Raw genomic sequence first — 25,130 nt, forward strand, 5'->3', positions numbered from 1 at the left:
GTGCAGAACTGTATCACGAGTTCTAGAGTGTGCAGAACTGTATCACGAGTTCTAGAGTGTGCAGAACTGTATCACGAGTTCTAGAGTGTGCAGAACTGTATCACGAGTTCTAGAGTGTGCAGAACTGTATCACGAGTTCTAGAGTGTGCAGAACTGTATCACGAGTTCTAGAGTGTGCAGATCTGTATCACAACGAGTTCTAGAGTGTGCAGAACTGTATCACGAGTTCTAGAGTGTGCAGATCTGTATCACAACGAGTTCTAGAATAAGTCAAAGCTCTCTTCTGATGCAGCTCCATTTTTCTGGTATAAAAAAAGACACACTTATGTCACACAGGGTATTTTTGACAGTAAGTGCCCTTTTACTCTGAAAATCATAATCAGCATCGAACACGCACTGTGATGTGATCACAATCTTTAATATGCCGCGGTTCAGTGGTCGGCAAAAAACTGAAGCGCACCAGTGGAAAAAGGGTACCACGATTACCAAGTTATCGTGGTGCCCTTGCAATCGGCACATCACAGCAATGCCAGCAGAAACATGGCAGGGGGAAAAGGTCCCTTAGTGTTATTAAAAGGATTTATTTGTTTCGTTTTATCTTGCATCCTGGTAACATTTCTAAGAAAGCTAGGATGCTCTCAGTGGAGTACAGACTGTCTCAAGAGGTCATCTTCCTGCATATGCTATGAGTGGAAGAGCCTTATTGCTCTCCTTCCCAAATAACCGGACAAGTAATGACGGCAGACTGGCAGGCCTATTAAGCACATCTCTGCAATTGAACTGTGTCAGTATATACAGATATGTAGAGGATGTTTTTGCTCTTGGCAAGAGTGGAACTTTCTCTGTAAGCCCAGAGAACTGTGATCGCTACTAGAGAAGGTCAAGGAGCTAATAACCGTTACTTGGCCCTCTCTACAGACTCCTATACACAGTCAGAGGTCCAGGGGCAGAGCATTATCGACAGGAGATCGGTTTGGACAAGGAACGAGGACAGCTACAATTCTTAAACTCGTGCACAAGTCGGAATGTCGCAGGGCCTCTCACATGCAGATACACAAGATCTTGCATTTTTGGACAGGCACATTGAATGCACAACATCTCAAAACACTATTGAGTGGAAAAATGCAAGAGCTTGTTCACATTAGAACTTTTTGTTACACTTTCTTTAGTTATAATGATGTAGGAGTTGTTGTGCGGTGTTGTAGGTCTCCCCGAGTTCTTGCAGTGTGTGTTTATGTTTGAAGGGTTACATGTATTCACAAGCTAGTTCTACAAAGAGATGTCTCCTGTTGGCGAATAGTGAATACAGAGATTAAATGCAGCACGTGTGGACATGAAGCCTTTCATAGAATGCATCTGTATAGCGATACCGAGTACACCTGATAGCCCTTAATGCTCCTTATATTGAATAAGACTCTGGAGTCTCTTTACTTATAGAAAAAATACTGAGTTGTAAGTAATACTGAGTAACAAATGTAAACTTGTATAGCAGAGTTTCTCCACATCTCACTCCACATGCTGTGACATATGAGCGCAAACCATCTCCTGTCTTTGCTGACATCTAGAGTGATGAATGCTGCTTGATAGCACACCCCTGCTGGCAACATCTAGCATGTGCAGATTTCTCTAGCTCCACCCATGAGGAACACACAGCTCATTTCAAAGAATCTGTGAAGATGGGTAAACTGACTTTTTGTCGGGAGGATGTCATTGTAACAGTAAGGATAAGGCTCACTCTGCAGCCAAGGTATATGATCCTTGCTGACCACAACCAGGGAATTCACATTTCTCAAGCTCCACCCATGAGGAGCTAAAAAGCAAAAAGGAGCTTCCAATGAGTCTATCAAAAAGTGTAGTGAGTTACTTCCCGAGTGAGCACTGGCGTTTTGTAATAATGAAGATCACTCTGTGGCCAAGTGCACAGCCCATCTTGACCAAACCCAGTAACTTCATAGTTCACAGACTTCACCCATTAGATGCAAAGAGAAGATTTACAGATTGTTATACATTTTTGGAGGTATTTTAGGTGATTTTTTGAGAGTGTTGGTAAGTAGTTGCGTGTAGAGAATCCTTCTATAGCCAAAAGCACAACCCCTGCTGGAAAGTCAGAAGGTGAACAATCTTCAAACTCAACCCGTGTAGAGCACGGAAAGTGGAGGTTTGGACTTGTTGAAATGAAATTGTTTCCAGATGGTATTGGTGAACAATTGTGTGCGGTAAAAGAAAGGATCCTTCTGTGGCCAAATACACAACTTCAGCTGGCAAACCTGGCAAATGCACGCTTCTTAAATCCCACCCACAAGGAGCAAAGAGCTGAACTGTATATTCCAAAGGATTCCTTGGAGGAATGTGAACTGACTTGTAGTCAGCGGGTGCTATGAAGTGCAGTCATAATAAGGATCACTCTGTGGCAGGATGTTTTTCTTGTGGAGTCAACGAGCGAACAGCGCTATAGTCCTGTGCTGTGCCAGGAAAAAGCTAGATTGTCGAGGATTTCATAGTGTATCAACAGTCACAGTTTCAGCCACTTGCTTCGTGGCTCCGCCACCTCGTCACGTCTGGAAGATTACAAGTGGTTATCATCTTTAGCTGTGTGCAGAACAAGTCTCTGGGTATAGTGCAAAAATACTTCATCAGGTTGGTCTAGAGGGAGGAGGGTCAGTGAAGGCAGTGTCAGGAAGCCCTGGCCATGTCATGTGACGGACACCAGGCGAGGACATTTGTCTGCCAGTGGGAATCAAAGACAACTTCTCCGCCACCACAGAAGGCACAAGACGAGCCTCTGGGCTCAAGACACGGACGATGAGGAGGAGGAGGAGGACGACGGGCGCCAGAAACACCACTTGTTCTTACTGTGCTGTTTACGTATCAGCTCCTCCTCCCGTTCTCGCTCCTTCTTACAGCGCAGGTAGCGGTCCTCCTCCTTCAGATACCACACCGGGGGCCAGCGGAATCGCTCAAAGTGGCTCTTGTTTTCTGGATCAAAAAGAACACCACATCAACATAAAAACACGCAAAATAAGAGGAAATAAAAAAAAACAAAAAAACATTAGTGCTTATACTTCTTATTTGGTTTAACATTTTTTGAAATGGGGCAACTGTTCAGTAAAGGAATACACTAATACTTCTGATTTATAGCTCTGTTTTAATATACTGACATGTAGTTCATATTGTTTATACTAAGAAATGGCTCACTACTAGACTGTACACACTGCTTAGTGTGTGCTGAAGAGCCGACAAGATATGTACAGGAGCGATAAGTAGTATAGAGAAACAAGAGAGGAGCAAACTGAAAACGCATCTATGCAAAAAGGCGCCGAGGAAAAAGGGCATCTGGTAAAGTTGAAATTAGTTTTTTTGACTTCACTACCTATAAATAACCCTTTTCTCACACTGAACCCTCCCTTTACCGATGCCTAACCTTTACCCCCTAACCCCACGGCTAACCTAAGCCACCCGTCCCCAACAGCTAACCTAAACCATTCTCCTCTACAGCTAACCTTAACCACCTAACCCTACAGCTAACCTTAACTCATCCCCAAGTTAACCATAATCACCCCACCCCCCAACCTTAACCACCTAATAACACAGTTAACCTTAACCAAACAGCTAACCTTAACACCCCCCATGGCTAACCTTAAACACGCCGCTCCCCCGAGCACCAATCCACCAAAAAATTTAAAGGAAAAAAAATAGAAGTTTGCTCAAAAACATTGGGCCAAACTACCGTCTGGATAGTGCAGAAGTGGCCTTGGGCGCTGCAAAAATCGCTTGTTTATAAGGACTGCTTCTAAAGGCTGTGCAACAAAATGTTAGGCTAAGAGTCCCATTATGTTTGTTCATGCACTTTTTTCATTTGTATGTTATTATTTGGAATATTCTTTGATAATCAACACTCTACCGCAGCCACGTTATTCTTACCCCATCCACACTTACCTGGCGCCATGTACTTCATTTCCCGGGGAAACTTGCGGCACACGGCATTGTAGTTGGTGCAGATGTAGTGGAGGCACCAGTCAGCCAGCTGTCGAGCATTGTGGAACTGCCAAGACACAGGAAAAATGACTGTAACTGTGCAGTAAACAGCACCCCCTTCCCGTACTGTACAGACTTATGCTCGACACTCTCTAGAGCTGGTGGACTGTTGTAGGGGGTTCTCACCTGTGCAATCTCCAGGTACAGCAGCACCTGTCCATCTATATCGGAGCCCTGTACGTAGGAGGCCAGTAGCTCGTCCACCGTGTGTTGTTCTGGAAGATAGGAAGAAGCAGTATGAGAACTTCAACTAGGTAGTTGTAACATCTTTTTCTGTGGCTACTGACACACCAGCATCTCTTCAGTTGATACCATACTCAGCTTTTCGACCCACCCAGCACTCTTATTGCTCGTTAACTGTTGCTCCACTCTGCCAGGGCCTTTAAAGGGAAGGTCCAAGCAAAAAAAAAAAAAAAAAAGAGTTTTACTTACCTGGGGCTTCTACCAGCCCCATGTAGCCATCCTGTGCCCTCGTAGTCACTCACTGCTGCTCCAGTCCCCCGCTGGCAGCTTTCTGACCTCGGAGGTCAGGGCCACATTGCATACATTTTTACGCATTCCAGCTAGTGCAGGAACAAAAATGTACGTGTTGCACCACTAATGCGTAAAAATGTATGCGTTAATGTTCCTGCACTAGCGGGAATGTGTAAAAATGTACGCAATTCGGCCCTGACCTCCGAGGTCAGAAAGCTGCCAGCGGGGGACTGGAGCAGCAGTGAGTGACTACGAGGGCACAGGATGGCTTCATGGGGCTGGTAGAAGCCCCAGGTAAGTGAAGCTCATTTTTTTTTTTTGCTTGGACCTTCCCTTTAAAGCTGCCATCTACTCAGAGGAACCACATCCAACATCATTCTACAAAGCTTCTCACCATTTGTCTCCTCCATAGAACGTCTTACTAAATTCTAGATACTAGCTCAACTTTAACCTCCACTCTGCACACCACCTTCCTCTGTCCTCCACTGGCTGCTAAATAGTTTTTTAGAGCACATGGTGATTATATGCATAGTAACTAGCAGTCAGTATTTGCAATGTTTATCCGTCCAAACCTGCCCATATTTGCCTGTAGCTCGTCATAGCTATGCATAACTGCCCCTAGCCGGACATAACTGCCCCTTGCCGGACATATCTGCCCATACATGGCCATAACTGCACCTAGCTGGCCATAGTGGCCCAGGTTTTCTCAAAGATGGCCACAGCTGCTGATATCCGGCCATATCTGCTCCTAGCTGCCCAAAGCCATAGCTGCACCTAGCTAGCCATATCTGCCCCAAGCTGCCTCTACCATGCCATATTGGGCCCAAGTCTCCATAATATTTAATAGCTGCCCATATGTTCCCATAGCTTGCCATAAATTCCTATAGCAGCCCATATATGCCCCTAACTGCCTTGAATATGCCCATAGCTGCCCTAAACATGATTTTAGATACTGTACACATAGTCATAGCTGCCCTAAACATGGTAAAAAATGCCCCTAGCTGTTCAAAGCTGTCCCTAGCGAATGACAATCGGCCCTAGATCCCCATAACCGCCCAGAGCTGGTCCTAGCGGACCACAGCTGCTCATCTATGGCAATTGCTGTCCATATATGCCCATAGTTGAGTAAATATAACCATAACAGTCCTAGGCTGACATAACTGGCCATAGCTTGCCTTAGCTGGCCATAGCTTGCCTTAGCTGGCTGTAATTTGCCTTCTCTGGCCAGAACGTGCCTTAGCTGGCTGTAATTTGCCTTCTCTGGCCATAACGTGCCTTAGCTGGCTGTAATTTGCCTTCTCTGGCCATAACGTGCCTTAGCTGGCCAGAACGTGCCTTAGCTGGCTGTAATTTGCCTTAGCTGGCTGTAATTTGCCTTAGCTGGCCAGAACTGGCTCAAAGGGCTCCATTTTGGCTTCTAAAGGTAAATGACAGGAATACTGACAGCTCTGTGCTGGAAATATTTTGCTCAGTAAATAGCGTGAAAGCACTTTTTGCTTGATAAATGCACGTTGATAATATTACATTTAAAATGGACACAGACCGATCCATTACCGAACCGAACATTCCATATTTACATTCGTTAACTTTCGTGAATGCCGATTTCATATTCATCTATTCTGTAAATTAATGAACCTTCGAAAACGCTCGATAACATTTGCTGAATTGAAGCCGTGGATTAGAGGACAGCCAACTAGCATGTCTGTACAGCAGCTCTTCCCAAACAGTCGCCAGATACCATCGCCAACTATAGATTTGGGTGACGGCAACCTTAACCACAGTCTCCGCTCTGAACATATCCTCCTCCTAGCCTTCCTACAATCACATATACAGGACTTCTCAAGTTCTTCTACCATGCTCTCGGATTCCTTTCCATAAGGAAGCTGTCACTTTCCAACTCTTGTTACAGACATCTTCAAGCATACCTATGAAGACTGTAACCCGCAGCCTGCCTTGCATGATACCAATGGATAGGATATGACCCAGGCGATCGATGAAAATCCATCACACCTGATAGCAGACAATAAGCCTGGGTCTGCTGGATCATTCGTGTTCTCCTGCATTGATCTGAGCAGATCTCACGTCCTCGCTAGTCTCAGGACAGGCAGGATGGCAGCACAGGACAGGACATGAGAGCGGAGAGGGGGCTTTGGTTTAGCAGTGGGGGAAGTGGGGGGGGGGGGGGGGGACAGCTGGGTGGAAAGTCCCATCGATCAGACACAGCACGGTCTGAAGGTCGTATAGATAATCTATACAGCGAGGAGACAGCAGAGGGCAGCCAGCCTGACACATGTGTTGCACTCATTCCAGAACATCAGCAGCTCTACCAGCACCACAGTGACTGTCAGCACTGGCCCTGCTCATACAGCCTGCTCTCCTTCCTCTAACTCTCCTGATACACTCTGTGCTGCTGGAGGACTCTGCTCCTTCCTCTATCTCTCCTGATACACTCTGTGCTGCTGGAGGACTCTGTTCCTTCCTCTAACTCCCCTCTCCTGATATACTTTGTGCTGCTGGAAGACTCTGCTCCTTCCTCTATCTCTCCTGATATACTCTGTGCTGCTGGAGGACTCTGCTCCTTCCTCTAACTCTCCTCTCCTGATATACTCTGTGCTGCTGGAGGACTCTGCTCCTTCCTCTAACTCTCCTCTCCTGATATACTATGTGCTGCTGGAGGACTCTGCTCCTTCCTCTATCTAACCCTCCTCTCCTGATATACTCTGTGCTGCTGGAGGACTCTGCTCCTTCCTCTATCTAACTCTCCTCTCCTGATATACTCTGTGCTGCTGGAGGACTCTGCTCCTTCCTCTAACTCTCCTCTCCTAATATATACTTTGTGCTGCTGGTGGACTCTGCTCCTTCCTCTAACTCTCCTCTCCTGATATACTCTGTGCTGCTGGAGGACTCTGCTCCTTCCTCTATCTAACTCTCCTCTCCTGATATACTCTGTACTGCTAGAGGACTCTGCTCCTTCCTCTATCTAACCCTCCTCTCCTGATATACTCTGTGCTGCTGGAGGACTCTGCTCCTTCCTCTATCTCTCCTGATACACTCTGTGCTGCTGGAGGACTCTGTTCCTTCCTCTAACTCCCCTCTCCTGATATACTCTGTGCTGCTGGAGGACTCTGCTCCTTCCTCTAACTCTCCTCTCCTGATATACTCTGTGCTGCTGGAGGACTCTGCTCCTTCCTCTAACTCTCCTCTCCTGATATACTCTGTGCTGCTGGAGGACTCTGCTCCTTCCTCTAACTCTCCTCTCCTGATATACTATGTGCTGCTGGAGGACTCTGCTCCTTCCTCTATCTAACCCTCCTCTCCTGATATACTCTGTGCTGCTGGAGGACTCTGCTCCTTCCTCTAACTCTCCTCTCCTGATATACTCTGTGCTGCTGGAGGACTCTGCTCCTTCCTCTATCTAACTCTCCTCTCCTGATATACTCTGTGCTACTGGAGGACTCTGCTCCTTCCTCCAACACTCCTCTCCTGATATACTCTGTGCTGCTGGAGGACTCTGCTCCTCCCCCTAGCTCTCCTCTCCGGATATACTCTGTGCTGCTGGAGGACTCTGCTCCTTCCTCTAGCTCTCCTGATATACTCTGTGCTGCTGGAGGAATGGCTGTTGGAGGAAGGCAATGGTTGGAGGTGAAGGCGTCTCCTCACCAGTCAGGGCCTGTAAGTGGGGAAGACACAGCCGGTTGCTGAGCACCAGGAGTTCCATCGAGCCAAGTTCGGGTCCCGGACAGAAGTGGCCGAGGTAGAGATACTCCAGCACCGCCCGCAGGCAGGAGGAGGAAGTGCCCGGCAGGGAGACCTGTGAGGGAGAGCAGAAAACAGAATGAGCCAGTGACCTCAGCTGGGCAGGGTGTCAAATAACAAGACATAATCTAGAGCAGAGTCCCCCCGCCCCCTCAGTGCCCACCAACAGTGCATGTATTGCAGGAAACCACACACATTCGCAGGTGGGGCCCCCTAGTGGCTGCAGCTCTCAAGAGCTCCGAGTCCATCAGGAGAAAAGTGCTGTAAGAATTATTAGTGCCTCAGCAGAGCTGATTATCCACAACACTTGCACTGCTGCTGGGGCCTGAGGACGGGGTTGGGACTCTGATCTACAGCATAGTTGATATTTGCCCACATAGCAGTGCATTGTCGGCTGTATGTGTATCTAGAATAATTTGCAAGCTGTGTCTCTGATTGGCCACAGTGCTGTGTTCACCCGCCCCGCACACACCCCCTCTGCCCTGCTGTGAATAGCCGTGGTGCTGTGTCCATCCACCCTGTACATGCCCCCTCCTGCCCCTCAGTGATTGGCCACAGTCACAGACAACCCCTCCTGCCCCGCTGAGATTGGCCACAGTGCTGTGTCCATCTGCCCCACGCACCCCCTCCTGCCCCGCTGTGATTGGCCATGGGGTTTGTGTCCGCCCACCTCACACACCCCATCCTGCCTCTCTGTCTGGGCGGAGGTGCTGTGTTTGTCCGCCATGCAAATGCCCCTCACACCCTGCTGTGCTTGGCCAAGGTGTTATCTCCGTCTACCACACAAATGCACCCTCCTGCCCTGCAGTAATTGGCTGTGGAGCTCATTGGATGGCGCTCCCCCCTGCCCCGTATTTATGTATTGTGTATACACAGCTGTGGCCTTCAGTACACAATAAGGCTTCACCTTTCCTGACTTGGAGCAAAGCCCCTCCCCTATGTAATGTTACGCTCCGCCCCGAGCCAAGTATCAGCAGAGTACATATATCAGAGTATAAGGCACTGTACAATTGGTGGGGTGGTTCTTTTAATAACGAAGGGCGGGGCTTCTCTCAGAAAGGTCTCTTAGAAAGAGCACCTGGGGAAATGCACACACATAGCATCCTCTGGACCACAGTCGCCCCCCACAGGCACCATAAGGTGCTACATTCTGGCAGTACCGTCAGTAGGGTCACTTACTGTGATACGAGTGCTTAACATTTACTTGAATCTATCAGTAAAATCACACTTTAAGTGAATGACTATGGCACATATGGCAACTAAGTAACTGTACAGGTTATTTCAACCTAACTCCCCTCTACCCAACTCCCTAGTACTGCCGCAGTAATGGAGCCGCCGGCTACGTCCCACCGGCACACACCGGGAGTGTGGGAAGATTACCCCTGGCGTGAAGCTCTCGCGGAATGAGCCCCGGAACAGCGCCACCATCCAGTCACAGTTTGCAATCAGCAGAGGCTTGTGGGCCGGGACCGATCCGTCATCCACTGTAAACAGCACGTCTGGGGGAAGAGGAGAAGACATCATACATGGAGGACACTGAGGGAGTATCGGGTGCCGGTGCCTGGGCAGCCTGACAGCGCAGAGGGGGAAGCAGGCAGCATGGCCACCCATGGTAATTATTCATGACCAACCCTTTCAGTGGGACGATGGACAGAACCAAGGCCGAGCCAGAGAATTTTTCAGACCCATCAAAAGTTCATATTTCCAGGAGAACCAACGACTTAATGTGGCCGTTGTCTGTTGATCCCCTCACGGGTACAGACAGTCAGTGAGATGATGAGCATTCTGGTTTGCAAACTGATTGCAAATTGTAGGCATGTTTGGAATTGGGTCAATTAAATTCACTTTCTGACGATTTGGACTGCCAAATTCAATGAATTCCAAGCTCCATACAATTTGCATTTAATTTGCATGCAAGCTGGTATTCACAGCATATCATTGACCATCTCTAGCCACAGGCTAAAATTGCTAAAAACTTGTGAACGAATCTGGAAAATTTACTGATGGAAAGCATTGCCAGGTTTCGGTGAAAACTTTGCTCGAGTGACTTAGTAACGGTGGACCGCCAGCAGGATGGAACCAAATAAGTCTACAAGGGTGCTCAGATTCTGACGGTTCCCAATCAGATCTCTGCTGAGTAGTGGTGGAAGGAAGACCTTACAAAGAACCAGAAGTAGATTATGGACTAGATATTGCATCTGAGATGGCTTGGACATATGGTGGCAATAGACTGAGGAGGCTTGGACATATAGTCGTAATAAACTATGGTGGCTTAGACATAGAGTGGCAGTAGACTGAGGTGGCTTGGATGTGGAAGGGCAGTAGACTGGGGTGGTTCGGACATAAAGTGGCAATAGACTGAGGTTGCTAAGATCTAGAGTGACAATAGACCAAGGTGGCTTGACACATAGAGTGGTAATAGAGTGAAATGGCTTGGACATATAATGGCAAAAGCTCTGTGCACACAGGGAAAGACTGGCTGCAGGCTCTAGTTCCCCTCTTACTATTTAATCTGGGTATTTATGGGACGGGGGTAGGAAGAGTGAAAGATAGAAGAATCTTGAAGAGGGAGGACAGCTCTTGGCAATGGTATGGCAGGTGTACAAAGTTGGGACACCAGGGATGAGAGACTAGGGGGCTTCCGTGCTCTAAAAAAAAAAAAAAAAAAAAAAAAAAAAAAAAAAGGATGCAAAGATCTAATCACAGACATCCCCCCAAAATAGAACAATCCAGCAGGGTATGGGTTGCTTCTGGTAATGGGTGCGACAAGTGTGGAGAGCCAGGAACTATCCTTAAAAATCTCTCACAACCAGAGTTCCCAACTCTCCCGAGGTAGGGGAACCTACCAGGGATTTAACTTTCCATTCTCCACTAGATATGAACATCACTTCCGGGTTACAGCTGATCACATTCTCACCACTGACTTCTTACGCACCTGAGAAGAGGCCCCGGTTCAGACACTCTCTGATCCGGTTGGCTCGGCGTACATGAAAGGCTTTGGTGATCTCCTGGTTCATGAAGCCTTCTTTGTTAAGCAGGTTGGACACCATCATACGCAGGTCAAACACTTCCAGAGCCTCGGCTATGGTGGCAATGTGCATGAGGTCAGCCCGGCACTGGTTCAAGTGTCCTGTGTACAAATACTCCAGCACAGCTCGCAAAGGTTCCAACTGGATCAGTAAATCCATTTGCACCACCAGCATTGGCCTTTCCCGCTGGGTCAGTGGATCTTCCACAAGGTCCATCTGCACATATATAAATCCTCTACCCCACTCTGTTAAATTCCTGCCCCACCCAACCTGAGTTGTCTCCCCCACTCGTAATGTATCCTCATCGCTAGAAGTCCGACCACCAAGCTGTGTGTTTAAGGCTTCATGATTGCAGTCCACCATCATGCTTCTAGTCCAGGAAGGTCCAGCCACCGGCCCGCCTGGCACATGTATGCAATCATGCTCTAAACTTTCCTGCTTCTCCTTATTGATCTCTGGAGGCATCAGTTCCAAAGTGAAGAGATCATAAAATTTGGAGCAGGCTGTAGCCAAGTAGACTTTGTGGGCAAAGATCTTCTGCCCCCTTTGCAGCTGGAAAACCACATCGGCACATAGCGGGGTGGAGAACAGAGCAGCGGGGCCTTGGCCACTGCATTGAGGAGGGTCAGGCAAGTGGATTATAGGAGGAGGTGGTTTTGGAGGTAAAAATGGAGCCTGGAGAAGAGGGCGTTGAACTTTCTTCAAGTGGGACTTCCAAAACTGCAAATGCCTCCGGGAAATAAGCGCTGCACGGATGGCGTTATCAAAGACATCCTTCACCCCAAACTGGGCCACCACACTGGTCTCATAGTATGGAATCCCCAATTCCTTGGCCACCTCATGTCCGATCTCTGGAGAGAGGATGTCCGTGGGCTTTATGGGCCTAAAGAAAAGGTACAGTCAAAATGGTGTCAAAAGAAAACAACAGCACAAGATTTGTTAGATCAGAAGGCAGATACAGTCACAAGACTGATCACAAATGTTGGTTATTGGCATGAGACTATCCAGTGCAGGGGGTATTATCTTAAAATACCGGTCTATCTTCAAACTTCATAACACTAGCCCCTCTACGCTGCTCCCTCTAGGCACATATGTTAAATATTCATAGTTAAACATAGATATAGGGTCACATAGCAGCTGCTGCTCCCTTAACTGCTTAACGTTTCAGCACGTAGATTCTACGTCCTGCATTGAAAAATCGCTGCCGCACGTGCATGTGTGCGCTCCCGCATGTGACCGTGCAAGCTGATGCATGTGCATGAGCACATGCAGGATCCTTTGTTAGAAGTGAATGATTGTTGCTATTGCTAGCAAAAAATCATTCAATAAAGTTAGGCAAAAAAAAAAAAAGTTGTTAAAGTAAAAAATATAAAATTAAAATGACATGGTCCCAATAAAATAAAGAAGTGTTTTTTTTTTTTTTTTATCCCGACTTAATTTTTAACCCCAGCCTAGCATATTAACCCATTGTTAACCCCTGCAATACCTATACTTGTTTATAAAAACTTTGAATGACTGCCGCCTGTAATGATCGGATGCGATCGCTACGAAAGTTTGGGGCCCCAATGCTCTACAGATGTATTGCTCTGCCGTTGCCTAGCGATGCATCTGTACAGCACTATGGCCCCTGAACTGTCGCCCTAGCGAACGCATCCGATCGCCACAGACGCGCAGACTGGGGATAATGGTCTGCCTCGTGCTCAGGTATTAATAAAATATGGCATATGGGGCATCATTTTATCCGGGAAAGGCCAAATAATTCATTTTAATTTGTTTAACCACTTGCCGACCGCGCACTCATACCATGCGTCGGCAAAGTGGCAGCTGCAGGACCAGCGATGCAGTTCTGCGTCGCCGGCTGCAGGCTAATTAATCAGGAGGCAGCCGCTCGCGCGAGCGGCTGCTTCCTGTCAAATCACGGCGGGGGGCTCCGTGAATAGCCTGCGGGCTGCCGATCGCGGCTCGCAGGCTAAATGTAAACACAAGCGGAAATAATCCGCTTTGTTTACATTGTACGGCGCTGCTGCGCAGCAGCGCCGTAAGGCAGATCGGCGATCCCCGGCCAATCAGCGGCCGGGGATCGCCGCCATGTGACAGGGGACAGCCTGTCACTGGCTGCACAGGACGGATAGCGTCCTGTGCAGCCCAGATTGCTAGAGGGGAAAGGTATGAGAGGGAGGGGGGGGGGGGGAATTTCGCTGCGGAGGGGGGCTTTGAGGTGCCCCCCCCGCAACACCCAGGCAAGGCAGGATCGATCAGACCCCCCCAGCACATCATCCCCCTAGTGGGGAAAAAAGGGGGGCGATCTGGTCGCTCTGCCTGCACCCTGATCTGTGCTGGGGGCTGCACAGCCCACCCAGCACAGATCAGCTAAAACAGCGCTGGTCCTTAAGGGGGGGGGGGGGGGGGGGTAAAGGGTGGGTCCTCAAGTGGTTAATAACTGTGGGACATGTCATGAGAAAAAAAAAATTGTACTTTCAGCATTTAGGCCTAATCCCCCCCCCCCCCCCCCCCCCCCAAAAAAAAAGAAAAAAAACTACTACAAAATAAAATAGTTTGGTGAGAAAAATATTACCCAAAGAAAGCCTAGATTGTACCGAAAAAAAATAAAAAACAAGACATATATCACTAAGACGGTATAAGTAATTAAAAAGTTACTGCTGTATCAAAGACACAGCAAGTGTCAAAAATGTCAGGAACCTTAAAGAGGATCTGTAACATCAAAAGATCCCCTGGGGGTACTCACCTCGGGTGGGGGAAGCCTCCGGATCCTAATGAAGCTTCCCACGCCGTCCTCTGTCCCACGGGGGTCTCGCTGCAGCCCTCCGAACAAGATGACGTCATTATTTACCTTCCCGGCTCCTGCGCAGGCGCTCTGGCGGCTGTCGGCTCCGAACTACACGGAAATACCCGATCGCCTTCGGGTCTGCTCTATTGCGCAGGCGCAAGTTTCCGGCGCCTGCGCAGTAGAGCGGACCCGACTGAGATCGGGTATTTCCGTGTAGTTTGGAGCGGAAAGCAGCCACAGCGCCCCCGCTGGAGCCTGCAAAGGTAAATATTGAACTGACAGTCGGGTCTGTCGCCGGCTGTTCAGAGGGCTGCAGCGAGACCCCCGTGGGACAGAGGAAGGCGTGGGAAGCCTCATTAGGATCCGGAGGCTTCCCCCACCAGAGGTGAGTACCCCCCAGGGGATGTTTTTGAGGTTACAGAGTCTCTTTAAAGGGGCACTATAGCGAAAAACTATAAAATTTTAAATATGTGCAAACATATACAAATAAGAAGTACCGTACATTTTTTTCCAGAGTAAAATGAGCAATAAATTACTTTTTTCCTATGTTGCTGTCACTTAAAGTAGGTAGTAGAAATCTGACAAATTACAGCTTTTGGACTAGTCCATCTCTTTATAGGGGTTTCTCAGGGATATATTTATTTTTAAAAGCACTTAGCGAATGAAAGGTCCTTTGTCCAACTAACAAAAAACTGTGTAGGGAGCAGGGAAGCTGGCCAGCATCATTGTTTAAATCCTTTTTAGAGAATATCTTTATAAAGAATAAAAGCCTTGCTGAGAATCCCCTATGAAGAGATGGACTAATCCAAAACCTGTCACTTCTGTCAGATTTCCACTACCTACTGTAAGTGACAGCAACATAGGATAAATGTAATTTATGGCTCATTTTACTCTGGAAGAAACGTACTTCTTATTTGTATATGTTTTCACATATTTTACAGTTTTTCGCTGAAGTGCCCCTTAAAATCGATGGAATGCGAACCAGTTAAAAATGTAAGGCATTTCAGTATTCTAGCTTTGTGAATGTGGGCGGGGCTTTGTAAGAGGAGTTCCTCTGGTGTCTGCACGATATGGGCATCGTGTGACTCCATCACACGACCAGGGATTATCACCGCATGAAGAGGCATCAGGGATTTCCAGACCCTGCGCACAGCGTACAGGCTCCTCTCAGGAGAGCAACATGGAGGCTGCCAGTTCTGATCTCGGGGCTATCCTGCTCATCCTCTCCAGACCCGTACAGGCTCCTCTCAGGAGTATTGTGTCACAAATAGTGTAACGGAGACAGGCACACACGATTTGTGCTCAAAATCCAGCCAGTTTATGGTATTACTAGACTGATGTCAAGTCTGTGTCACCACAAGTGGGGGCGCTAATCTGTGAAATATTCATACAATTATCACTGCATCACTCAAAGCTAAATGTGGCCCAAATACTACCGAGCAGAGCGTGACATCATACGCTAGATCTTGTTGGTCCAGCAGGAATATCCAGGTAAGTTTCACACGCTAGTGAAGCACAAGTTTTGTCGGGTGTTTTACTATTTCTGTCGGTCAAAGTTTTCTTTATCTATTCAGCTATTTTGGCCTTCAGACATTAGTTGGGACTCACTTTGCCAGAGGCCGTCTTGCTCTGTTCACGGCATCCAGGTCGGCATAGCGCAGGTCCAGCTGACACCCCACCAGCACCACGGGGGTCCGAGGACAGAAGTGTTTAATCTCCGGGAGCCACATGCTCTTGACGTGACGCAGAGAGTAAGGGTTGGCCAGCGAGAAGCAGAGGACCACCACGTCCGACCTACAAATAAGAGAACATTATGGCATGAAGATCAGAGGATGGGGAAGAGATCTGGGTCACTTATTGCACACTCATCTACTGCACACTCAGTCTGGCCACACATTGTATAAACCCAACGCTCAAATGTGAAGGAAAATTCAAGCAAAAGCATTGATAACAGATTTCCCTACACATGGCCACCATTTTAGTTGCAGAACCAATTACACATCCAGCGTTGCACTCGTTCATGGCAACGCCTTTCCCCATCCTGTGTAACCCCTCATCCCTAGACTGCCTAGCACCATCTCTTCTCATCAAACCTACCAGACTTCTCCCGAGAACACCTCTCCTAATCAACCTGCAGCCCCCCTCATATCACCCCTTCTCATCCTTCATATCATCTCTTCTCATCCCTCATATCATCTCTTCTCATCCCTCATATCACCCCTTCTCATCCTTCATATCATCTCTTCTCATCCCTCATATCACCTCTTCTCATCCCTCATATCACCTCTTCTCATCCCTCATATCACCTCTTCTCATCCCTCATATCATCTCTTCTCATCCCTCATATCACCTCTTCTCATCCCTCATATCACCTCTTCTCATCCCTCATATCATCTCTTCTCATCCCTCATATCACCTCTTCTCATCCCTCATATCATCTCTTCTCATCCCTCATATCACCTCTTCTCATCCTTCATATCATCTCTTCTCATCCCTCATATCATCTCTTCTCATCCCTCATATCACCTCTTCTCATCCCTCATATCATCTCTTCTCATCCCTCATATCATCTCTTCTCATCCCTCATATCATCTCTTCTTATCAAACCTACCAGACTTCTCCTGAGAAAACCTCTCCTAATCAACCTGCAGCCCCCCTCATATCACCCCTTCTCATCCTTCATATCATCTCTTCTCATCCCTCATATCATCTCTTCTCATCCCTCATATCATCTCTTCTCATCCCTCATATCATCTGAACAACACAATTAGGAGGTACTACTGCGGGGCATATGCTCCAAGCAACAAAGACACTTGTTTATAGAAAAATTATCAAAATGATTTTATTAATTATCAAAATTAGAATACACAATAAAAAAGAAGAAATTCGCACATTAAAACAACAAGCAACCCACTAGCCGTCACCACACTACCCACTCATACCAACATCTGCACATGCCCATGCACCCCTGATGAAATGGCTCAAGTATAGGGACTCAAATATCAGCTGATTCACATTAGATGGTGGTCATGGAAGTTCATATGTGGGACATCTTTTTGATGTCAACAGTTGGTAAAAAATTGATAAAGCAAAGTCCAGCCGAACCCAGCAAAGTATGTCAGGCTGATATAAGGATAAAAATAATCAGCCAGGACAAGCAGATCTCCTCCAATGCTAGTCTCAAGCAAGCAGTCCCAAAGGCACAGACAGGAAGCAACGGACAGCTGCAGGAAAGCGGCAGATCAGAAGCAAAGTTCAGCAAAGTATAAGCAGGAGCGACAAACACTGTGCTTGCCAATATGCGGAGCAAAGCGTAAACATGACATATACTCCCAACGAGGGCAATGCATACAGTACCAAATGATGGTGTTTCATCAGCTCCAATCCGGATGTGCAGAGAAGGATATTGGAAACAAAGCAGCTCACTCCTATAACAGGCAGCAGGTAGACATCGTCGCTTCACAAGTTGTTTGCAGGAGACGTGCTGGGAAAGGCAGAGTCCAGCCTAGGGGTGTATTCATCAGGCAGCGCAGGGTGACATGGCGAGCAAGTGCGGGCAGCCTCAGGACGCAACACCACGCTGTCCTGACATGTTTCACCGGACTTCCGGCTTTCTCAAAGGGGGGCGTGGCACAGACAAATCACGCATCTCGGCATCCATCTAAAATACTCAGACCAGCCAATCGGCGCACACAGCGCCCGCCCCACCCGGCCCCATCCCCCGAAGGGGAGGGACAGAGGCAAACAGCCTCGTCCACATACGAGCCGGGGGGGGCGGGCGCCGCAAACCACGACAGGCACGGCCCATCAAGCAACATCAGACGGCACATAGACGCACAACCACTCCCCAAGCCACACCTACACAAAGGAGGGGGCGAAAAGGCAGGAGGAGGCCGTGGGACTAAGAAGCCCAGCCATCCCCGCCCGGGGAAAGGAGAAGCGTCCAAGCGACCCACACTACATATACAATGCAAGATATAATTAGAAACCTGCCAAAACAGGTATAAACAATGCATACTCATAAACAAATAAATAAATAGTGGTAGAAATGAAATCTCAGTCAATATATATAAGAAAACTGATACCTAAAGAACAGTCTTCATCACCAGAGACAATAGGAAATCGATATTCCTTTACTGCATTTGAAAAGCTCCACATAACCAGACATGGAGTACTAAGAAACTAGAGTGTGGGGAATGCTGAGCCGACCTGCACCGGCATACAACAGATAGGAGAGAGAGGACCCACACATATATCCAATAGGGCCATATTTATAAGGGCAGAAACGAGGAATAGCTATTATATTCATTGAGTCCAGGTGGATCCGTGGCCCGGAGGTCAAAGATCCACCTGGACTCCCTCTGGAGCAGCAGACGATCACTATTTCCACCACGGATCGTGCGATGGATGCGATCTAGGCCAATAAATCGAATTCCCGACGGTTTACCACCATGTACCGATTTAAAATGTCGGGCCACCGGAGTGGGAACGACCGAGGTGTTTTTAGTCACAATGCTGGTGATGTGCTCAGACATGCGAGATCTTAAATCGCGTTTTGTCTTACCGACATAGAACGCCCCACAGGGACAAGTCAATAAGTACACCACCAGCACCGTGCCACAATTAACAAAATGCGGCAAATTCCAAAGCCTACCGTTGGGAAGTGTGGCTTTTTTTCCCACCTGGATGTAGCGGCACATAGTACAGCCGCCACATGTATATGTACCCAAAACTTTACAATGTTGGTGTACATTACCACTACCGTGAAAATGGCTCCCGACTAATTTGTCACGCAGCGATGGCGCCCGGCGAAAAACTATTTGTGGTTTTTCAGGGACAATTTTAACGAGTTTAGGGTCATTTGTAAGGATGTGCCAATGACGATCCATTATGCGTTGGATTAATGCGGATTGTGCACAAAATTGCGTGCAGAATCTTAGCACCTCAGATCCGCGTTTCGCACCCCCAGACGATCCGAGTAGAGTGTCCCTGCTGCTCATGTGGGCTCGTTGGTAAGCCCGTTTCAAATGCTTATCACGGTAACCCCGCGCATGAAAACGTGCGCGGAGAACATCCGCCTCCCTCTTAAAGTCCGCAGGCTGCGAACAGTTACGCCTTAAACGAAGATATTGACCCATGGGGATTCCCCTAATTGTATGGTCTGGGTGAAAGCTATCAGCCCGTAACAAAGAATTGGTTGAAGTGTCCTTTCGAAAAAGCTGAGTAAAGAGGTGTCCCCGTTCATCAATTCCCACCCTAATATCCAAAAACGGGATGTTAAATGCATCCCATTGTGACGTGAATCTCAAGTTGCGGTCGTTCGCGTTCAAACAGGACACGAACTTGCGCAAAAGATCCACGCCTCCCGTCCAAAGAATGAAGATGTCATCGATGTACCTGTGCCAGGTGAGAACGTGGCACAGGTACATCGAGAGCCCATCATCCGAGAAGACATCCCGTTCCCACGCCCCCAGGTACAGATTTGCGTACGACGGGGCACACGTGGTGCCCATCGCCGCACCCTGCACCTGGAGGTAGTGGGAGTCCTCAAAAACAAAAATGTTATTATGTAATAGGAACCGTAACAGGGATGAGAGAAAGAGACTGTGAGGCACATACTGTATCCCCAATTCGCTAAGGAAAAGGTCAACAGCGTCAATCCCCAGATCGTGCGGAATGCTTGAGTATAGGGCCTCCACATCGAGGGCCACAAGCAAAGTACCCTCAGGCACCTGCATCCCATCCAAAATTTGGAGGAGATGCAGGGTATCACGAGTATACGAAGGAAGGGACTTGACATGAGGCTGCAGATGTCGATCAATATAAACACTAACCCTCTCCGTTAGAGAGCCCCTACCCGAGACGATAGGTCGCCCCGGTGGTTTAATGGAGTTCTTATGCACTTTAGGAAGTGCATAAAATGTGGGAGTGATCGGATCTGCAACCTTTAGAAAAGCCCCCACATCGTCATCAATAACATCACGTCTCACAGCATCATCAATGATAGTGAAAAGCTCCCTTTGACAGCGAGCAACCCTCGACGGGGAGACCCCAACATAGCACTCACGCACATTGAGAATGTCCAAACACATCTCCCTATATGCAGAGGTGGTCATGACCACCACATTGCCGCCTTTGTCGGTGGGTTTAATGGTCCACCGGTTCTGAGTGGATAATTCGGTAAGTACAGATAATTCTTCATCGTTCAAGTTACTGTGCCGCACAGTCTCCCCGTCTACATCCCTCAAGTCCTTCTCAACAACAGATATAAATGTCCTTAAATTCGGGCAGAGTGTAAACGGAGGAAACCTCTTAGATCTATTAAAAAGACCAAAGTCTTGTAATTGAGGGTGATATCCACTGGGTGGAGGAGGACACAACCATGTCTCCTCATCACCCGTGTTCACCTCATCTTGTAGTTCAAACAAATGTCGAAGTGCCACAAGGTCATTATCCGACCACTCACGGGTGACTGGATTGGAGGCAACCTTCCTTTTAGGATCCTGCCTTAATGACTGCATCAAGACACGTCTCCCAAACAAATGTAGATCAACGATGGTTCTAAACACATCGATGTTACTCGTGGGGCAAAATCCCAGCCCCTTATTTAGAATATTAATTACAGTATCAGACAGGGTTTCCCCAGTAAGATTAATTATCTGTGGACTTCTCCTTAGAACACCTCTCCTAATCAACCTGCAACCCCCCTCATATCATCTCTTCTCATCCCTCATATCATCTCTTCTCATCCCTCATATCATCTCTTCTCATCCCTCATATCATCTCTTCTCATCCCTCATATCATCTCTTCTCATCCCTCATATCATCTCTTCTTATCAAACCTACCAGACTTCTCCTGAGAAAACCTCTCCTAATCAACCTGCAGCCCCCCTCATATCACCCCTTCTCATCCTTCATATCATCTCTTCTCATCCCTCATATCACCTCTTCTCATCCCTCATATCACCTCTTCTCATCCCTCATATCATCTCTTCTTATCAAACCTACCAGACTTCTCCTTAGAACACCTCTCCTAATCAACCTGCAACCCCCCTCATATCACCCCTTCTCATCCTTCATATCATCTCTTCTCATCCCTCATATCACCTCTTCTCATGCATCATATCATCTCTTCTCATCCCTCATATCATCTCATCTCTTCTCATCCCTCATATCATCTCTTCTCATCCCTCATATCATCTCTTCTCATCCCTCATATCATCTCTTCTTATCAAACCTACCAGACTTCTCCTGAGAACACTTCTCCTAATCAACCTGCAACCCCCCTCATATCACCTCTTATCCCTCATATCACCTCTTCTCATCCCTCATATCATCTCTTCACATCCTTCATATCTCGCCTCATCAAACGTACCAGACTTCTCCTGAGAACACCTCTCCTAATCAACCTGCAGCCCCCCTCATATCATCTCTTCTCATCAAACTTACCAGACTTCTCCTGAGAACATCTCTTCTAATCTATAATAATAAATATAATAATAATCCGAACATTTGTATAGCGATTTTTTCCTGTCAGACTAAAAGCGCTCAAGAGCTGCAGCCACTGGGATGCGCTCAAGAGGCCACCCTGCAGTGTTATGGAGTCTTGCCTTGAACTCCTTACTGAATAGGTATTGACCCTAGCCAGGATTCGAACCCTGGTCTCCCATGTCAAAGGTGGTGCTCTTAACCAGTACATTGTCCAGCCACCAGCTTCAACCTGCAACCCCCCTCATTTCATCTCTTTTCATCCCTCATACCGTATCATCTGTTCTCATCAAACCTACCAGGACTATTCCTGAGAACACCTCTCTTAATCAACCCCCCTCCCCCCCCCCCCCTCATATCACCTCTTCTCATGAAGCCTGCAAAGCTATTATTTTTTCTGTAACTGGTCATGGAAGATCTTACTTTACAACCCTGCAACATCCCGTATGCCTCTTATAATGAAGCCTACAGGACTTCTCCTGGGCTGCACCTGTTCACTTAACAAACATCTCAGATCAAAAAACAAAACAAAACAAAAAATGTGCAATGGAGTACATGCTCTTGTAACTAACGGGATCCTTTGGCAGGTTGTGTACTTTGTACCCATACCCCCCCAATTCGCCTCCTTTCATCCATTATAAGTCCTGTGAGTAGGCCCCGACCTTTGAACAAGAAGTGATGTCCCTCGTGCATAAACAGTAGCCTCCCCATAGTCATGAGTGAGCACTAGGCGGGGGACATTACTTCTGGTTCAAAGGTCCTGACTATTACCAGCCGGGCCCCACCTACTGGACTTATAACAGACTAGCATTGTCATGCTAGTCTGCCAGCACCACTGAGGGTGGCATCCTCTATGTGTGACCTGGCCAGGCATTGTCATGCTAGATACAGAGATGTGGGCCTCCTGCTCAGCACCACTGAGGGTGGCATCCTCTACGTATGCCCTGGCCAGGCATTGTCATGCTAGATACAGAGATGTGGGCCTCCTGCTCAGCACCACTGAGGGTGGCATCCTCTATGTGTGACCTGGCCAGGCATTGTCATGCTAGATACAGAGATGTGGGCCTCCTGCCAGCACCACTGAGGGTAGCATCCTCTATGTGTGACCTGGCCAGGCATTGTCATGCTAGGTCCAGAGATGTGGGCCTCCTGCTCAGCACCACTGAGGGTGGCATCCTCTATGTGTGACCTGGCCAGGCATTGTCATGCTAGATCCAGAGATGTGGGCCTCCTGCCAGCACCACTGAGGGTCGCATCCTCTATGTGTGACCTGGCCAGGCATTGTCATGTTAGATCCAGAGATGTGGGCCTCCTGCTCAGCACCACTGAGGGTGGCATCCTCTATGTGTGACCTGGCCAGGCATTGTCATGCTAGATACAGAGATGTGGGCCTCCTGCCCAGCACCACTGAGGGTGGCATCCTCTATGTGTGACCTGGCCAGGCATTGTCATGCTAGATCCAGAGATGTGGGCCTCCTGCCCAGCACCACTGAGGGTGGCATCCTCTACGTGTGACCTGGCCAGGCATTGTCATGCTAGATACAGAGATGTGGGCCTCCTGCCCAGCACCACTGAGGGTGGCATCCTCTATGTGTGACCTGGCCAGGCATTGTAATGCTAGTCCTAGAGATGTGGGCCTCCTGCCAGCACCAGAGGGTGGCATCCTCTATGTGTGACCTTGCCAGGCATTGTAATGCTAGATACAGAGATGTGGGCCTCCTGCCCAGCACCACTGAGGGTGGCATCCTCTATGTGTGACCTGGCCAGGCATTTTAATGCTAGATCCAGAGATGTGGGCCTCCTGCCCAGCACCACTGAGGGTGGCATCCTCTATGTGTGACCTGGCCAGGCATTGCCATGCTAGATCCAGAGATGTGGGCCTCCTGCCCAGCACCACTGAGGGTGGCATCCTCTATGTGTGACCTGGCCAGGCATTGTCATGCTAGATCCAGAGATGTGGGCCTCCTGCCAGCACCACTGAGGGTGGCATCCTCTATGTGTGCCCTGGCCAGGCATTGTCATGCTAGTTCCAGAGATGTGGGCCTCCTGCTCAGCACCACTGAGGGTGGCATCCTCTACGTGTGCCCTGGCCAGGCATTGTCATGCTAGATACAGAGATGTGGGCCTCCTGCTCAGCACTACTGAGGGTGGCATCCTCTATGTGTGACCTGGCCAGGCATTGCCATGCTAGATACAGAGATGTGGGCCTCCTGCCAGCACCACTGAGGGTGGCATCCTCTATGTGTGACCTGGCCAGGCATTGTCATGCTAGATACAGAGATGTGGGCCTCCTGCCCAGCACCACTGAGGGTGGCATCCTCTATGTGTGACCTGGCCAGGCATTGTCATGCTAGTTCCAGAGATGTAGGCCTCCTGCCCAGCACTACTGAGGGTGGCATCCTCTATGTGTGACCTGGCCAGGCATTGTCATGCTAGTTCCAGAGATGTAGGCCTCCTGCCCAGCACTACTGAGGGTGGCATCCTCTATGTGTGACCTGGCCAGGCATTGTCATGCTAGTCCTAGAGATGTGGGCCTCCTGCCCAGCACCACTGAGGGTGGCATCCTCTATGTGTGACCTGGCCAGGCATTGTCATGCTAGTTCCAGAGATGTAGGCCTCCTGCCCAGCACTACTGAGGGTGGCATCCTCTATGTGTGACCTGGCCAGGCATTGTCATGCTAGATACAGAGATGTGGGCCTCCTGTCCAGCACCACTGAGGGTGGCATCCTCTATGTGTGACCTGGCCAGGCATTGTCATGCTAGATACAGAGATGTGGGCCTCCTGCCCAGCACCACTGAGGGTGGCATCCTCTATGTGTGACCTGGCCAGGCATTGTCATGCTAGATCCAGAGATGTGGGCCTCCTGCCCAGCACCACTGAGGGTGGCATCCTCTATGTGTGATCTGGCCAGGCATTGTCATGCTAGTTCCAGAGATGTGGGCCTCCTGCTCAGCACTACTGAGGGTGGCATCCTCTATGTGTGACCTGTCCAGGCATTGTCATGCTAGTTCCAGAGATGTAGGCCTCCTGCCCAGCACTACTGAGGGTGGCATCCTCTATGTGTGACCTGGCCAGGCATTGTCATGCTAGTCCTAGAGATGTGGGCCTCCTGCCCAGCACCACTGAGGGTGGCATCCTCTATGTGTGACCTGGCCAGGCATTGTCATGCTAGTTCCAGAGATGTGGGCCTCCTGCTCAGCACCACTGAGGGTGGCATCCTCTATGTGTGACCTGGCCAGGCATTGTCATGTTAGTTCCAGAGATGTGGGCCCCCTACCCAGCACCACTGAGGGTGGCATCCTCTATGTGTGACCTGGCCAGGCATTGTCATGCTAGTTCCAGAGATGTGGGCCTCCTGCTCAGCACCACTAAGGGTGGCATCCTCTATGTGTGACCTGGCCAGGCATTGTCATGCTAGATACAGAGATGTGGGCCTCCTGCCCAGCACCACTGAGGGTGGCATCCTCTACGTATGCCCTGGCCAGGCATTGTCATGCTAGATACAGAGATGTGGGCCTCCTGCCCAGCACCACTGAGGGTGGCATCCTCTACGTATGC

The 25,130-nt window shown here is 48.6% G+C and overlaps 1 protein-coding gene across 2 annotated transcripts in view; it reads right to left on the minus strand.

The window, feature by feature from the left end:
* Positions 1–205: 205 nt before the first annotated feature.
* The window catches only part of LOC137562485 (rho-related BTB domain-containing protein 2-like), a 68,204-nt gene continuing 43,279 nt past the window's right edge, over positions 206–25,130 (minus strand). For both annotated transcript variants that reach the window (XM_068273883.1, XM_068273874.1), the window contains exons 4-10: positions 15,691–15,876; positions 11,201–12,177; positions 9,646–9,764; positions 8,170–8,320; positions 4,162–4,250; positions 3,937–4,042; positions 206–2,976 (exon numbers count right to left, since the gene is read on the minus strand). In XM_068273883.1, the coding sequence (XP_068129984.1) occupies positions 2,789–2,976; positions 3,937–4,042; positions 4,162–4,250; positions 8,170–8,320; positions 9,646–9,764; positions 11,201–12,177; positions 15,691–15,876 (1,816 nt within the window). In that variant the 3' untranslated portion in view covers positions 206–2,788. The remainder of the gene's footprint in view (positions 2,977–3,936; positions 4,043–4,161; positions 4,251–8,169; positions 8,321–9,645; positions 9,765–11,200; positions 12,178–15,690; positions 15,877–25,130) is intronic.

Source organism: Hyperolius riggenbachi, chromosome 1, assembly GCF_040937935.1.
Source record: "Hyperolius riggenbachi isolate aHypRig1 chromosome 1, aHypRig1.pri, whole genome shotgun sequence".
Lineage (NCBI taxonomy): Eukaryota > Metazoa > Chordata > Amphibia > Anura > Hyperoliidae > Hyperolius > Hyperolius riggenbachi.